General features: G+C 39.8%; 1 protein-coding gene across 1 annotated transcript in view; it reads left to right on the forward strand.

The window, feature by feature from the left end:
- Positions 1-17,988, forward strand: part of IL31RA (interleukin 31 receptor A) — an 81,829-nt gene that overhangs the window by 54,955 nt on the left and 8,886 nt on the right. Inside the window, exons 7-11 of the mRNA XM_025983470.2 lie at positions 5,693-5,772; positions 8,344-8,560; positions 14,500-14,682; positions 15,572-15,673; positions 16,500-16,646. Coding sequence (XP_025839255.2) covers positions 5,693-5,772; positions 8,344-8,560; positions 14,500-14,682; positions 15,572-15,673; positions 16,500-16,646 — 729 coding nt within the window. The remainder of the gene's footprint in view (positions 1-5,692; positions 5,773-8,343; positions 8,561-14,499; positions 14,683-15,571; positions 15,674-16,499; positions 16,647-17,988) is intronic.

The raw sequence follows: 17,988 nt of genomic DNA on the forward strand, positions 1-17,988 counted from the left end.
TTATTCAAAGGCATTCTATGATAAAGCTATATATTGTAAGCATAAGCCATGGAACTACTACTAAGAGATAAATAAAGGTATAATTAATGAGAAAAAAAATTCAGATTCTTAATGATAGTGATGGAAAGAAAAAGGACCATACAATGAATGAGCGCTCATTGTGACTCAGGAATGGTCATTTAGAGCAGTACTTTAACTCTGTGGGCTTGGCGAAATCCCAGCCTGGCTGTGGAGTGACTTTGGCTAGACACCTAATCTCTAAGCCTCAGTTTTCTCATTATTTATTCCCCTTTTTCATAATGGAATATAATTTATAAAATTGAGTTAAAAGTAGTCCCTACTGTTTAGTGTTATTTTAAAAATTAAATGAAAGAATGTACTTAGCTCACAATAAACATTCAATAAATGCCAGGCTTTCTGTTATTTTTATAAAACCTCCTAGGAGCCCCATAAAATATGTGGAACCACCCCCATTTATTTGGAGGTGAAGGATCTGGGTTTCTGAAGTATTAGCAGATTGCTCAGAATCACTCAGCCTGTGTTCCCATTTTTTGTAAATCAAGAGTCTTCCCAATGCCTGTCCCTCAGTAGTCAATAAATGTTTGCTGAATGTATGAGTTTCTTATGGCCACTGTGACAAATTATCACAAATTTAATGACTTAAAACAACAAAGTTTTTTCTCTTACAGTTCTGGAAGTCAGGAGTCCAAAATTAGTTTCACTGAACTAGAGTCAAGTTGTTGGCAGGGTTGTTACCTTTTGGAGACTATGAGGGTAGAATATATTTTCTTGCCATTTCCAGCTCCGTGGTTGCTTGTATTCCTTGGTTCGTGGGCCCCTTCCCGCATTTACTAAACACATCACTCTGATATCTGCGTCCATCATTACATTACTCTTTTTTTCTCCTCTTCTGTGTCAGATTTCTTTGTTCCACTCTTATAATGACCTTTGTGAAAACATTTAGGGCCCACCCAGATAATCCAGGATAATCTCTCCAATTCAAGATCCTAATGTAATCACATCTGGGCAAAAGTCCCTTTGGCCATATAAGGTAACCTTTACAAATGGCAAGGATTAGGATTTAGATCTTTGGGGTACATTTTTCAGCCTGATACCATGAATGAATGAATGAATGGGTAGTCGAATACTTGGTATGTCCACACATCTTTTGAAATAAGGAGAAGAAATGCAAAATGCTAATCCTTCTAACTTTCTGAGGCTTTACTCACATTTGTTTGTAAGACACACAGGTTCTAGACCTTAAATTTCCACCACTCACACATTCAGCCATAATTTCATTCATATTCTTGTAAGTCTTATTCAGTCTTACAGCCAAGTATCATAGAGATCTCAGGTAACATTTGCAGTCAATTTCTGTGCTCCTTGGTCCATATGACAATTTATTCCTCTGGATCTTGGGTGAGTTTCCTATGAGACCAAGTTGGTATTAACAGATGTTCAGCGCATTTGCCCAGATGGTCAGATGTCTGGAAATAATCCAGTGTCTTCTGAATTTTGTAGCCCCCACTGGAGATGTCCATGCTAGTTCAATCTAAACTACCCTTTGGTGGATATGGTTGCACAACAGTGGTTCATGAAGCACATGGGAAACTAGGCTAGATGACTTCCTGTTTTCTTTTTTTTTTAAATTCACTTATTTGAGGTAAATATATATATAGAAAGAGTGAGTGCAGAGGCAGAGGAAGAGGGAGAAGCAGACTCCCCATTGAGCAGAGAACCTGATATGGGGCTTGATCCCAGGACCCTAAGATCATGACCTAAGGGGAAGGCAGATACTTGCCCAACTGAGCCACTCAAGCACCCCAGGCTGAGAAGACCCTTTTCACCCCAAGACTCCATTCATCAATGTCATTCAGGCATCTAGTTTTCTATGCCAGGCTCCAGCAGTACAAGAAAAAGTCATAGAGAATCCCAAATCATTATGTCTTTATGTACTTCTAACAGTACTACAAATGATAAGGCTATTTAAATTTTACATCAATAGAAATACAGAAATGATTAAAACAAAACTAGTCAGATTGTTGGTTCTTATGTAACTTTTGATTAAAATTACATACAATTTTTGGGAACTTATTTGCATTCTACAGACATCACCTCAAAGTGTCAAATGAGTACAGATACAATAGTTTATAAATACGAAACAGCACATAAGTTACCCAGCAAAAAAGAGCCCATTGGTTATAATCTATTGGAGTAGTCGTTGTATTTTAACTGAGCCCTCCCTTTTAAAAGATTAGAAGGCAATGCACGCAGTGTCATTGAGCAAAGTGTCTTCTGCCTTTGCTACACCTTTCAGCAGGCAGTCTAGGAGGTTAAGTTCCACTTCAGGTGTAATTCTGTTTTGCACTTCCCTTCTCTGCACTGTAGCTGGCAGTCTTCTCTCCAGTGACCTTCTGAGGCCACTATGGCTCCGGGTCTTCAGTTAGCACATGACAGCCCAGCCACTCTCTCATGTCAGCTTCAGTTCCATCCACTTGTTTTACTGCCAGAAACAAGATTTACCATTTCAGCTGATGTATTATTTTGGCTAACTAGGCTAGGATTTGTTAGCAGAACACTAGATGCTGTCTGATAAATCAAACCACTTATTTATCAAAGTCATTACTATAGAACTTTTGTTTTTGTTTCTCTTCATTTTTTCAGGATCCCAGTGAAAATCGATAAAGATGCACCCCCTGGCCCTTAGCAAATCCTGATTTCCCCTTTTCCAATTCATAAACAATTTGTTTATTTCACAATGAAATGCCAGTTGTTGAATACACATCACCTCAAACCATTTCTAACTTTGAAATTTTCTAAGTTAAATGTGAAAATTATTTATTTTCATTTGGATTTCCATAGATTGATTGTTAGGGTTATTTGCCCACATTTAAGCATATAGGTATCTACTATATGACACAGATGTAATTATATTCTGATCCTGGCTTTATTACCTAAAAGCTTATAACACTGAAAGAGGCTTCTCTGTGTTTCAGAAATAGTAATGATGATAGTACTCTACCTAATTGTAAGAGTGTCAAGGTTAAATGAGATAAATCAGGTAAAGTGCTTAGTAGAGCAACTATATACTATAAAATGCTAAAAGTTAACTATTCCTGTTATTGGTCTTCAGCAAGGGCACCAGGATGTGCCTGAGGTGTCTGACTGGTGGTGGTTGTCAGTCTGGATATTCCCAGATTGTAATGGAAGCAAAATAGTATCAGATTGTTGCTAATGGGTTCAAAGAATTGATGCCTTTGAATATGTAGCTGGAATTTTGATGGACTTGGAAAATTTTAATTTTGCTCTTTTACAATACAGAATTAGTACTTTTCTAACTTTGGTTATACTGCAAAGCCATTACTAGCTCATGGCTAATGGAAAATTGCTGTTAATTGTAGAAGGTTTCCGTGCTACTCAGGCAGTGGTTTCAGTAAAAGCTGCATCTGTGGGAAGTCAGTAGCGAGAAAACTGTTCCTCTTTGGACTTTATCTACAGGAAATAGTGGCTTCAAGTGAAAGGAGAAAATATCTGATTAAATTTCTTTACCGTCATCATCTACTATAACCAAATGGCTGCCTGTGGGATAAATATAAGGAGAATTTCACTCATATTTCTAACCAAGTGCCTGGAATGATTGATTATATTATCTAATAATCAATTTGTTTTGCCTTTGTCCATCAGATGACTATTTGGAGCTGGATTGTAATACACACTTTGCCTTTAGATTTGTTTTCTTTTTTACCCTCAGTGCTATTATCCCTGAGTCTGACTGAACATAACTGGAACGGAGAGACTCTGCAAGTGAGAGATGGAGTGAGAGTCCTTCCGATTCTGTGGGTTACCTTTGAAGATCTTGTGACTATGGAGCTTTGTTCTAAAGCTATCTGCTGGGAGGAACCCTGTGTTCACATCTCATTGGTTTGTGGACAGGTGGAAACCACCCTCTTGTTCTCTGAGAATGTTAGCTACAGGCTGTCTTCTGATTTCTTTATTGAAAAATCAATTTGAAGATACTGATATTGAAGAATATCGATTTCTTTGGGAAATCAGAAAACTTCTGACAGAGCACATAAGACAGTAAGACAACATCTTAGTGGAGCACAAATGAAGTTATGTTTAAAGTCTAAACAGTTCTAATTTCCTGATATGCAATTTAACATAGAGTTACAGTAGATCTCATTAAGATTGGGTCCTACCAGTTAAGCTGTTTTACCCGCACTTTAGCTTCTGCATGAGTAGTTGTAGAAATGTGGCTCTCCATTAATGATAAAACAGGCTACTGACTTAATTGCCCTTTGGCTCATTTTTCTACGTTATGAAGTTGTTTTCAGTTGAAGTTCAGCAATTTCACCTTAAGACACCCCGTCTCCCAAAGTGTGATTTCAGATACTTGAAAACAGTCTGGCAGTACTAAAATAGCTCAGATCTTGGCCTGAGTGGTTGACCCCATTCTCTGAAGACCTACTTACTTAGCTCAGATCTTGGCCTGAGTGGTTGACCCCATTCTCTGCAGACCTACTTACCTTATCTTCAGCCATGTGGTTTCCTCAAGAAAAATTCAGAATTCATCAGCTGCATCTTCAATTAGAGGCATTTCCTTCCTTCTCTAAGTTACAGGCAGTGCACTAGCTTTCTGGACAGTTCTTTAGAATTCTCTGCTTTCTTCTCATTGCTAAACTGCATAGGTCATTCTTAAACCAGAAACTCAGGATTTTGAAATTATCCCTGTGTGGTTAAATCATCAGAAGCTAATACAACTTGAACTGTATTGTCTTGGATTATGTTATTCACTGGAGAAATGTACAAATCAGGTTTAACATCATGCCCTTGCATTTTATGGAACATAAATATGAAAAATACATATGCCATTTTTTGTGCTTTTGCTCAACTGTGATGGCAGACATTGAACTTTATGTTACCCATTTTTTGAGAAGATCCCCATTATAAATTCCATTTATTAATTCATTCCCCTAGCCAGAAAATACTTGCTCCTTCATATGGTTGCTTTTTATCAGCCTATGAGAAACGTGCAATTCAATACAATCTTTTTGGCTTTTTCTGCCACGAAGATCGGCATTGAATTTAAAGCTCAGGGAATGACCTAGTAAAGATTATTTCTTGGCTCCTTTCTTCTTTAATTCTTTCTTATATTTTATAACATTTTAAGTATACAGTTTTATCCTTTTTGGGAATCAATCTTGGTCTCTCTTTCTCCCTTCCTCCCTCTCCTACTCTCTCTCTTCCCTACCCTGAAATAGCATATATAATATAATATATCTCTATCTATGTGTCTATCTCCTTATCAGTTATTTCTGTCATTCTTAGCTTTAGTATATGTAGATGCTTTATCTTAGAGGACATGAGATGTTACATTTCAATCCGGATTTCAGTGATAAGTTATATTACAGTAGTACCTATTGTATTTTTCTTTTACCTTACATTAAGTCATCAGATCTGAGAGCAATTTTATTTTTTACTTTTGGTTGATGTCAATCTTTTGGCCACAAAATGAAGACATCATTGGTTGTTGCAATGCTGCCATCCCTCCACCGATCACTTTTCTCCTACTGGCTCCCTCCAGCAAATCCTTCCTAACTGCATTTCTAACAGGCAGCCCAGCTAATTTCCCCATATTTTGTTTCAGCTCCCTTCTGTCTTATGTTGACACCCCACTCTTGTTTCCTTACAGCACCATATGGCCTGGATCTGTGGAGAGTCCTGAGACCAGCCATGGTTGATGGAAGAAGGCCAGTGCAGTTGATATGGAAGGTGACTTGCTTATATATATATTTTTCTGTTTAAAAACCCTTGGCCAATAAATAAATAAATAAATAAAATAAAATAAAATAAAATAAAATAAAATAAAATAAAATAATAAATAAAATAAAATAAATAAAATAAATAAAAAAATAAAAAATAAAAAAAAACAAAACCCTTGGCCTTGGGATGCCTGGGTGGCTCAGTGGTTAAGCGTCTGCCTTCAGCTCAGGGTGTGATCCTGGAGTCCTGGGATTGAGTCCCATGTCGGGCTCTCTGCACGGAGCCTGCTTCTCCCTCTACGTCTCTGCCTCTCTCTCTCTCTCTCTCTCTCTCCCTCTCTCTCCCTCCCTCTCTCTGTCTCTCATGAATAAATAAATAAAATATTTAAAAAAACAAACCCTTGGCCTTTACACCTTTAAGAACTAATTCTTGAAATTTACCTCCTGAATTTCCTTCCCTCAAGGCTTTATAATGCCCCAAATCTTACTATGGTTTTCCATTTCCCAAAGCCACATAGGTCATCTTATAGATGGCCTAAATGTGCATTATAGACCCCGTCTCCTCTCTTCTTTGGTCTTAAAAATTAACATTTAGGACAGGTACAAAGTTCAAATGCAGCACCTTGACCTTCTGGGAACACTCCCCCCCCCCCCCCCCCCCCCGCAACCTGCTGGCTACATTAGAAGGCAGTGTAAAATTGTATAGTACCCACCCCGACATGGGAGAAGAACACCGACTTGTGGTCAGCTCACGTCCTCATGTCATTGAAAACATATATTGTATATATGTCCCTTTGAGCACTGGTATAGTGGGGTACAAGGACAGAACAGGGGCCAAATGGTCCTTTCTAGGATGGAGGCCTGGGATGGAGGAGCAAAGGAGAAGGTGGGGGCATCATGCAGAGAAAAGAAAAAGAGGTAGGATAAAGGACAGAAAAGGAGGGGAAGAAAGAATAAACAGGAAAGGAAAGGGACAAATATGAGAAAAAAACAACCCAGCCAGGAGCCAGCAGATTAAAAACGGGAGAGTTTGGGAGAGGAGAAGAGAGGGAGGAGAGCGGTGAGATGTCAGAATTCTTTAGTAGTGTCCAGAGTTCTGAGGGAATACTCATCATATTATTTCACACTTGCTAAAGTCCAGGCAAGTTTAAAATCCTTCTGGAAATGGAGAAATCACCTGCTTTATAAAATTATATTCTATTTCCAATTATGTCCTCTACTTTCCCCACTCGCTTCAAACCCTAGGGCTATGGGGGCGCCCTCTGGTTGCAGAGGCAGCAGGCTAGGGAGCACACAAACAGGGACACTGGGAAACCTTTGAAAATCAAGATTGTGAGAATCCCAGATGTTGTGTTTTCTTTCTCAGTGATTAAGTGTGGAAACAAATCACTCAGTCAACATATTTTGGGAGAAGGAGAGCAAACAGTGGCACATATTCCATCTGTGGTCAGCCACAGAGTGTTGGGTCAAGTAGGCTAACATGTGAGGCTGGTGAAATGGACTTGAATACCTTCCTCTTTCTCCCCCTCACCTGGGGAGGTCTTTCTTTTTGCCTCAGTAAGAGATTTTTCTAAGAATTAAAGTTATTTAAAAAGATTGAACCAAAACTGAATGGTGGTTATGATTGCACAGGTCTAAGAATATACTAAAAAAAAATCCCTAATTGTATACCTTAAAATAGTGAATTTTATGGCATCTGAATTATATCTTAATAAAGTTGTTGTTTACAAAAGAGATTGCATTGTCCTAAGAGGTAAAAACCTCCCAGTCATTAGGAAGTTTCAGTCAATTTCTGAACTGGAAAGGCAAAGGGACAAAGTGACTTCTAAAGTCCTGTTTGACCTTACATTCATTTTATTCCATCTGTGTGTGTTATCAGTAACATAAAGTGAACAACTGGAAAGCCTTATAGTTCCTGGGAAATACTCAGCGTGCTGATTGCTAAGCAAAACATAAGGTTAGTAGGTTCAGGTTCAAGGCTGAAAAGAAGAGTTTGGCTTGGAGTCCCTGGGGTCACCTTAGGCTTCTCACCACAGATTTAGATTGTCAGGGCAACCCTGAATATTTTAGGACTCTTAGCTGGGATTTCTGGTATGCCTGGTCCAGAGAAGCTAATTCCTTTCTCAAAGAAGGAGGCATGCTGCTTTTTATGCAGTAGCACAAGTACTTTTCAACCCTTGGAAGCTTCTAGACAAGAGATGACCCAGGGCCAGAACAGAATTGGGATTCTTAGAGTGAATGCCTCACATTTTTAGCTTATACTGTCCTATGCATGTGGTAGAAGGGAAAAAAAAAGATAAGCATCAAAAGGTTATGGGGGTGACTTGCTTACATTGGCTTGGACATTCTCCTAGTTAAAACTGCCTCATGGAATTAGACTTTATCAAATCTCTTTTGGCCCTTGAAGGGTTAATATCACAGCACAGATTGTGCTGTTCATCCCAGAAAGGTGATAACCTAATTGTAGTTTAGCACCTAATAATTAACATTACCCCGCACCCCTCATCCTCACCATTTATCACTGTCTCAGTGCTTGTCTTTTCTTGTTTCTGGCAACATGTTTTGTTTCCTTTGGGTTCAGAAAGCAACTGGAGCCCCAGTCCTGGAGAAGGCACTTGGCTACAACATATGGTACTTTCCAGAAAACAACACTAATCTCACAGAGACAGTAAACACCACTAACCAGACACATGAACTGTATCTGGGAGGCAAGACCTATTGGGTGTATGTGGTTTCTTATAATTCTCTTGGAGAATCTCCGGTGGCTACCCTGAGGATTCCAGCTCTTAATGAAAAGAGTAAGTACAGTGTAAACTTCTTACTTAGATGCCTTGTCCCAACTAGTTGGCCAGGAAGTCCACTCAAGGATGGCTATTTCCCTCAAGTCAAAATGCAAATGAAGTGGAAACCTTTTAGGTTATGGTGAAGAAACCAAAATCTTGTGGTAATTAATGAACTCTTGAGATACAATTCCTTTAGAACAAAGCCTGTGTTAAAATCTGAGACTTCATAAAGTCATATGAGACAAAGTCATACACCTAGAAGTTCTACAAGCAGTTCATATTTGTTTTGGTCTGAGTGAGCCATATAAAACTGTCAGATAAATCATGTTTGTCCTCAGTGGCAGAAACTTCTCTTTTGAGATCTCCTTCTCACAGTATTGACCATATCCTAGCCTTTGTCTGCTCACTCTTCTGTGTTCTTTCTTTTCCCTTTTCCATGTGACTACTCACTTGGGAAAATTTCTGATGTTTGTACTTGTCAATTAAATGCTCATTATTGCACTGGGTGTTATGCTATATGTTGGCAAATTGAACTCCAATAAAAAAATATACAAAAAAAACAAAAATAAAACCATTCAATTTAATTGAAAAAAATTGCTCATTATACTTTTGGTTAGGCAGTTTTAAACATTTTACTGCTCCCAGGCAAACACATATTTTATATTGCATATTGGAATAAAATACCTTCTTTGATTCTTATTCAAGGAATTGCAGGCAAGGGATTTCTTCTTTCTTTTTGTCTATAAATCTTACTGTTTCTTATTCTATAGATTTTCTCATTTATTTTATTATCTATCTCTCTGTCAGTTGGATGCAACTTCCTGAGCACAGAGATTTTTTTTTTTTTAATTTATGATAGGCACACAGTGAGAGAGAGAGAGAGGCAGAGACACAGGCAGAGGGAGAAGCAGGCTCCATGCACCGGGAGCCCGACGTGGGATTCGATCCTGGGTCTCCAGGATCGCGCCCTCGGCCAAAGGCAGGCGCCAAACCACTGTGCCACCCAGGGATCCCCAAGCACAGAGATTTTTGTCTGTTTTTCTTTTCCTCCTCTTCCTCTTTTTCATATCACTTCCCCCATCTGCAACACCTAGAACAGGCATAGAGCAGTTGGCATTGAAAAGGTGCTCAGTAACTATTTGTTGAAACACATCATAGTTAGATAATGTACTCTCCAGTTTCTTACCTCTCTTTATATAGACCTAGACCTCTCTTTACATAGACCTAGACTGATTCAGTCCTTTGTATTATCAGCCCTAGACTTGTCTATACTCCCTTCTTTCTCTTCACCTCAGACTTAACCCATTTCTTCCCTTTTGCCTCATTTTAGAACTCCTATATACAGTTGACCCTTGAACAACATGGGTTTGAACTGAGTCCACTTAAATGTCAGTTATTTACAGTACAATACTGTAAATGTGTTTTCTCTTACAACTTTCTAAATAACATTTTCTCTAGCATACTTTATTGTAAAAATATAATATGTAATACATGTAACATACAAAATATGTGTTAATCCATTATTATTAGTAAGGCTTCCAGTCAATAGTAGGCTATTAGTAGTTAAGTTTTGGGGGTGTCAAAAGTTATACACAGGTTTTCAATTGTACATGGGGTTGGTGCTCCTAACCCCCATGTTGTTCAAGGGTCAGTTATATACAAAATCTGTGTTTTGAGCCACAGAAATCTAGATACCATAAAACTTGGGCAAGTTATCTAACGTCTCTAAACCTCAGCTACTTGTGAAATGGAACTATTATATAGTAACACCTCCTTCACAGAGCTGTTGTGAGGTTGAAATGAGAGTGTGTATTTAAAATAATTTGCCTAATGCTAATTATTACTATTTTCATTCCTTTTTAAAAAAGGATTTTATTTGCTTGTTTGTTTGTTTATTTGAAAGAGAGAGCGAGAGCGAGGGGGAGGCCAAGGAAGAAGGAGAGAGAATGTGAAGCTGACTCTGTTGAGCACAGCCCAGTGCAGGGCTCATTCTCACAACTGCAAGATTATGACCTAAGCCAAAAACCAAGATTTGAATGCTCAATGGACTGAGTCACTCAGGCACCCCACTATTGTCATTCTTAATAAGATGTCTGATTGATTAAATTTTTATTAGGGAGGGATTATCAACTTAAAAAATACTACAAAATCTGATTTTAACTAAAATTAGGCTAAATTCCCAAGGAGTTTTTAATTTTTCCCAATTCAGAAGGTACTTGCTTTGTGGCAGAAGCATCAGTGTGATCCTCAGTTATAATGGTCCCAGACCAGAAGTGGGCAAGTTACAGTTTATGGACGAAACCTAGCCTGACATCTGTTTTAGTAAATAAAGTTTTATTGAAACACAGCCACACCTGTTTGTTTACATTTGTTTATGTCTCCCTTTGTGCAACAGTGGCAGAGTTGAATAGTTGTGACAAAGACCATGTGTCCTATAAAACCTAAAATATTTACTATTTGGCTTCATACAGAGACTGTTTAAAGACTACTGTTTTAGACATATAAGAAAGTAATGCTTTACAGAACTTTGATTAATAAGGTAGAGTCAACTAGAGAATAGTTATAATAATAACAATCACTAAGAACACTAAGTGTTCACTAAGAACAATCACTAAGTAAGTGTAATTATCATATACTGTCTATTAGTATATGTCACTCATTGTGCTAAGATGACATAGGTTTATTTAATGTTGGCTGTGAAATGGTCCATGAGGTAGATGCTATTAGAACCATTTCATAGATGATGAAGCTGAGATTCAGGAAAGCTTAGGAATCTGTCCATGACCACTCAGGTAGAATTCAAACACAGGTCTGCAGGTTCCAAGCTTGTACAATATACTTTATTCAGAATCTTGGACTTGATGCTATTTGACACTGAACATATACCTCTGAAGGCCTCCATTTTTACCATCTTTAAAATAAGGGTTTGGAATAGATAGACCTTCAGATTCCTTCCAGCCTGAACTTCCTTTAAGTTTTAAAGGACCTTAGCCAGCAGGTGGCTCTGGAGTGATCTGAGGCAGGGCCCAGAAGAGCACAGCCACTGTGTGATGGGGGATGAGAGGTGGTCAGGACTCTTGGGGCAGAGCGGAGGGTAGGCTCAGACAGCTAAGGTGAGGCACTGAAGCACCCAGGGCTGTCTTTGATGGTCCACAGTGACTGCCTTCATGTAAACCGCAAGAACTTCAAGGTGTTAGCCATCAAAGCTCTTCCCTCTTTCAGGAAGAATATGGATTTTTCTACTGCACCTGCGGGTATGTTGTATTTGGAGAAATTGTTTAGAATGTTCTCTTTTTAAAGATTTTATTTATTTATTCATGAGAGACAGAGAGAGAGGCAGAAACATAGGCAGAGGGAGAAGCAGGCTCCCTGCAGGGAGCATGATGTGGAACTCCATCCCAGGACCCCAGGATCATGACCTGAGCCAAAGGCAAGTGCCCAACTACTGAGCCACCCAGGCATCCCAAAATACTCTTGTTGAATAATGGAAGGATTCAGGAGTTACTTTACATAAAGTGGAGTGATGATTTGGAAACTTCTCTTTCAGCACCCTTGACACAGTTGACTTATGGCTTAATTGAGCCTTTTCCACACCTCCCATGGCCTAGAGACTGGGCTAGTCCCTTCATTCCTATAGCATGTTTGGCTCTTTCAACCCGACTCCTGATCCTCAGACAGCCAGTGTTGGTAAAGTAAAGGAGTGTGGGCTTAGGAACCAACACTCACTCCTGTGTTCAGGTCAGGATTTGTGTGCAAGTAATTATTACAAAAGTGCCTCCAGGGAGTCCAGAAGAGGATGTAAAGGAAACAAGGCCGGGGAAGGGAAGTTGGCCAAGCCAAATGTGCTATGTGATTTTCCCAGGGCTGCTGTAACAATGTACCATAGACTGAGTGGTTTCTCATAACAGAAATTTATTGTCTCATTGTTTGGAGGCTAGAAGTCTAAGGTACTGGTAGGGCCGTGGCCCAAGGGAGGATCCTTCCTTCCTTCTTCCAGCTTTTGACAGCCATAGGCTTAGGCTTCGACAGTATAACTTCAGTCTCTGCCTGGATCTTCACAGGGCCATCTTCCTATGTCTCTCGATCTCTGTGTTCACATTCCACTTTGGAGGACACCAGTCCTATTGGGTTAACTACTGACATCTGCAACAACCTGATTTCCTGGTAAGCTTACATTCTGCAGTACTGAGGATATCTTTCTTTGTGAGGGACACAGTTCAACCCATAATGGGTACAATCTGTAATAAAAATCTTAGGAAGGGTGGTCCAGCATGACCTGCAAGGGGACTTTGGAGTGTGGAGTTACATCACACAGTTCTTCCAACCAAAGAGAACACACAAAAACAGAAGGAATTGAGAAGATCAGGGAGCATGAACAACACCTGCTACAGGAGGCTAGGGAGGGTTCCAGAAGCCTTTTAGTCTGACTGGAATGGTAACTGAGGATACTTAGAGGTTATGAGCAGATGTAGGGGTGATAGAAGCTCTAGGGATCAGATGGGGTTGATACCCTGGCCCCCGCCCCTCCTCCACCTCACATTTCCTTTATGCCTCAGGTGCATTTCCCGACCCTTTCAGGCTGACAAATTACCTGGCCTTGTTTTTGGGACTAGCAGTTGGAGTGTCTCATAAAGGCCCAGTTTGGGAAAAGATTCATAAAGTGTAGCCTTCAAGAATAGAAGCTTCAAAATATGCACACAGCTGTTGGGGCATGTTGCCTAGCAGTAGCAGGATTCAGCACTCCCAGACCCCTCCCAAATTCCTATACTTGGCCTAGGCTTCTAGCTTCAGAAGCCTTCTGATTTTTTTTGTTTTTGAAAGACACTGTCTACTGTCTTTATCCAGGACTATTTTTAATGTTCATTGAAGTATACTTTCTGTTAATTCCAAGTTTGAAGCCTTAGGCATGTGGCAAGGAGCAGAGAAAAGGGGAGAGTGGCATCCTGTGATCTTCTGGGCCCCACCCCTTTGTGCCATGCTTCTGTACCACACAGCCCTCCAGTAGTTCTCCTCTCTTTTGCTTATTTAGAACATTTTTAGTAAGATAGCTCTCTGGGCAGCACCTGGGTGGCTCATTTGGTTAGGCATCTGCCTTCAGCTCAGGTCGTGACCCCGGAATCCTGGAATTGAGCCCTGCATTAGGCTCCCTGCTCAGTAAGGAGTCTGCTTCTCCCTCTCTCTCTCTGCCTCTCCCCCTGCTTTGCTCTCTCTTGCTCATTCTGCTGTCTCTCTCTCTCTCTCTCAAATAAATAAAATATTAAAAGAAAAAGATAGTTCTCTGATTCTAATTAAATCCTAGGTATTGTATTTAAACTCACATGTTCAAATTTCTAGTAAAGGAGTCCTTGTTGCCCGTTTCCAGACATGAGATTTTTTTTTTTTTGTTATGCTTGTAAAAAATGTTGTCATTTGCATATCAGTCCATACCTAGGTGCTTTGGAGAGTGTGTATGCATCTTTCTGGTACAGATACAATTCTTACCACCTTGGGGATAGGAATCCATAGCCAGGTTGTGTAGGGCCAGCCTAGACAGTCAAAATTTGAAGCCGCCTCCCAGGTATGACTGTAGGGACACCATCTCCCAGCTCCCAGACGTAGAATTACTGATACCTGAAATTTTGTGAAGATTTACTCCTTGTTTCAGACTTGCTTCCTTTTACTTGCACTGACATCTGTGGAAGGTAAGTCTTGTGAGTCTAGTGAGATCCTTTCTTGGAAACAGGTAAATTGTGGGGACATAAGGAAAGATTAAGAAGGTAATTAATCATCAAAGGTGAGGTGCAAGGAAAAGTGATACAATACAAAGGATGGAAACAGCACCATAAGGGATACTGCACTGGAGATCTTGAACTTTGACCTTCTTTACGATTTGGGCAGTGAATGGATGCCAGTGTGGTTATTGCATTTGGAGAATGAGTTGAGCAGCTTTCTATTTTCTTTTTTCCTTCCCTTAGCATTTCAGTGCATTGAAGCCATGCAGGCCTGCCTCACTCAGGACCAGCTGGTGGTGGAATGGCAAAGCTCTGCTCCAGAGGTGGAGACATGGATGGTTGAGTGGTTCCCAGATGTGGACTCAGAGCCCTCCAGTTTTTCCTGGGAATCTGTGTCTCAGGCCAGGAACTGGACAATCCAGAAAGGTAGCCATCGTGGATCTCATAGTCTCCCTCTGTATAGGATTTGGTTTCATTTCCATTAGTTTTAAAGTCTTTAGCTTTGACTTCAAAGGTGTAGATGTGGTTAATAGTGTTTGACACAATGAGTGCAAGCTTAGTGAAGTGACATACTTCTTGGCATTTTCCTTAGGCTGGGTTGGGAAGCCATGGGTATCAGACCAGGTATCTGGCCCATTTCCAGGTGGAAACCACCATCAGAGAATCCTTCCTGGATTCTTGATCATATAGATAACACTAGAGTTTGTATCCCACCTGTTCTGTCCAGGCTACCCTTTTAGTTGTGGTTTCCTGTTTAAGATCTATGTCCCTTCTACAGGAAATAGCCTTCTTTTTCAAAAAAGTCCGTGCTCCTTGAAAGACAGATGAGTGAGGCTTCACCCTCCCAATCCTGTCAGCCTAACCATTTCTTAATACTTGATAGCATCCATATAAAGAGTTACACTCTTGCAGAGATTCAGGCAGACAGAGGAGCTGGAATTCATGGTATCTGAGTTCTCAGGGTGACATGTTGTTAACAGAAGGATTACATTTTATTCTGCTGTGCTTCCAAATCGTGTAACAAAATCCACGATGGAAGAGGGACTGGATCTCTTACGTTTCCCTTCCTTGATGGTTCTGTCATCTCATCAGAGTGGCACAGACTTAATTCCAAGAATTAATTTTAAAAGCTTAGAACTGGAATAGGCATTGGAGACCATCCAACCTAATCTCTTTATTTTCCAAATGTGGTACCTGTAGAGAAATAGAGTATCCTTCCTAAGTCATAGCTGTAACTGGGTCTAGTGGTTCTTCTCCTTTGCCAGGCTCTGAGCTTAAGACTTGTTCTCTCTCTCTCTCTCTCTTTCTCTTACAGATGAATTAAAACCCTTATGGTGTTATAACATCTCTGTGTATCCACTATTGTGCGACCGAGTGGGTCAGCCATATTCCATCCAGGCTTACGTCCAAGAAGGCAGTATGTATGGAAAAGCCATGTGGAGCGAGTAAACACTGGGGCCTGTCAAACATCCAGATGAGGCTATGAATGTCTGTAGCCCATTCACAGTTGCCTCAGTGCTTAGCTGTGCTGCACCTTCAGCTTGTAAACTACATATTCTTGACACAGTATGGGCAGGCTGTAGGTTCACTGAATTTCAAAGCTGGGGTAGAAGTTAAAGACCATCAAGTCCAAGTCCCTCATTTTACAAATGGAATATCAAGGCTCAGAGAGGTGAGATAGTTTGCCCAGCCTCACAAAGGAACTTTGTGCAAATAGCGCTATAGGCAGAAATAACGTTTATTTAAGAACAAGTTAGGGACTTTACAGATTTAAATCATAAGTCGGAGATGCTAAAAAAAATTTTTAATTGTGTGGCAGTAATCAAGGTTTGTACTGATGAACTGCTCAGGCTTTATTTTTATCTTTTAGTAGTTAACTTTTTCCAGATTCAATGTGAGAAAATAAATCCTGTCACTCAGATGTAACCCATGGGGACATGTCCTTCAGCTATATTTGATAATAGTGATTAGTGATATGAATGAAAGCTGAATGCCAACTGACAGTGAGGGCTCTGCAAGAAAGTACTTTTTTGTAGGCCTTTAATAGTGCTTTTATTCTGTTCAAGATGGATACTGCCAGAAAACTGTGTTCCCAAACAAGGTGATACATTGTGTCCCTACTCTGCCCCTACCTTCCACTTCTGGCACCGGTTTTGCTTTGAGTACTAGCCAGAACCTTTGTGGAGAAAGGATCTACTCAGCTGTGATTCAGTGTTTATTGGTTTTCTCCCTGTCCTATAAAGTTCCATCAGCAGGTCCTGTGACCCAGGCGGACAACATTGGTGTGAAGACAGTCACAATCACATGGAAAGAGATTCCCAAGAGTAAGAGAAATGGTTTTATCAAAAACTACACCATATTTTATCAAGCTGAAGATGGAAAGGAATTTTGTAAGTGTGCTTGTAGACAAGTTGGAAAACCTCCAAATCCCAAGTAGATGCTATGGATACACTTGCCATAAGGGCTGGTGCTCAACAGTCTGCATGAGTCACTTCGCTTCTTTGACTCTCTCTGATAATGAGACCAAGAGCACCTACCTCTTGAGTTCTTTTGGAGTCAAATGAGAGTGAAGTGATAGTATTTAAGCATTCTGTAGGAACCACAGGAGTTGATACAGTTTGTCCTTGTTAGGCTGTAAACAAGTTGGCCTCCTGAGAGCTTCCCAATCATTAATGCAGAGTGGGGTTATCCTGGATTAAAGAGTAGAGTGGTGGCACTTACCTCAGTGCAGGACCCATTATCCTGACTCCTGCTGCCCACTGCTAAGTCATACTTTTGTCTTGATCCACAATATCTACTCACATCCTAAATTCTGGACAAGGCTTGGATTCCTATTTAGGCTAACATTTTGTTGTTGTTGCTGTTGTTATTGTAAAATACATATAACAAAATTTACCACTTGAATCATTTGAAAGTGTATAATTTAGTGGCATTAAGTGTATCAGGAATGTTTTGTGACCATCATCTCTATCTGTTTCCACCCGGAATAGAAACCCCATACCTATTCATCAATCATTTCTCATTGTCTTCTTCCCACAGTCCCTGGAAACCACACAATTGCTATCTGTCTTTTTGGTTTTACCTAATTCTGGCTATCTCCTATAATGGAATTATACAATCTGAGGCTTTTTGCATCTGGCATCATGTTTTCAGAGTTTATCCATCATGTAGATTGTATTAGTATCGCATTCCTTTTTATTGCTGAAGAATATTCTATTCTATTATCATTCTACATTTTGCTTATCCATTCATCAGTTGATGGGCATTTGGGTTGTTTGCACTTTTTGGCTACTGTAATTAGTACTGCTATGAACATCGGTGTGCAAATACTGTTTGAATCTCTGCTTTTAATTCTTTGGGGCATATGCCTATGAATAGAATTGCTGGTCATATGATAATTCTAGTTTAACTTTTTGAGAAGCTACCGAACTATTTTCCATAGTGGCTGCCCCATGTTACATGCCTACCAGCAATGGATGAGAGTTATAATTCCTCAACATTCTTACCAACACTTATTTTCTGTTAAAAAAGTTATTATGGCTATTCTAGTGGGTGTGAAATGGTTTATCAGTGTGGATGGTTTGTTTTGTATTTCCTTAATAACTAATGATGTTGAGCATCTTTGCATGTGCTTATTGGCTATTTGTATATCTTCTTTGAAAAAGTCTTTTCAATTTCTTTGCCCTTTTTACAATTTGGATTGTCTTTTCAGTTGTTGAGTCATAAGAATTT

Source organism: Vulpes vulpes, chromosome 2, assembly GCF_048418805.1.
Source record: "Vulpes vulpes isolate BD-2025 chromosome 2, VulVul3, whole genome shotgun sequence".
In the NCBI taxonomy this organism is placed as follows: domain Eukaryota; kingdom Metazoa; phylum Chordata; class Mammalia; order Carnivora; family Canidae; genus Vulpes; species Vulpes vulpes.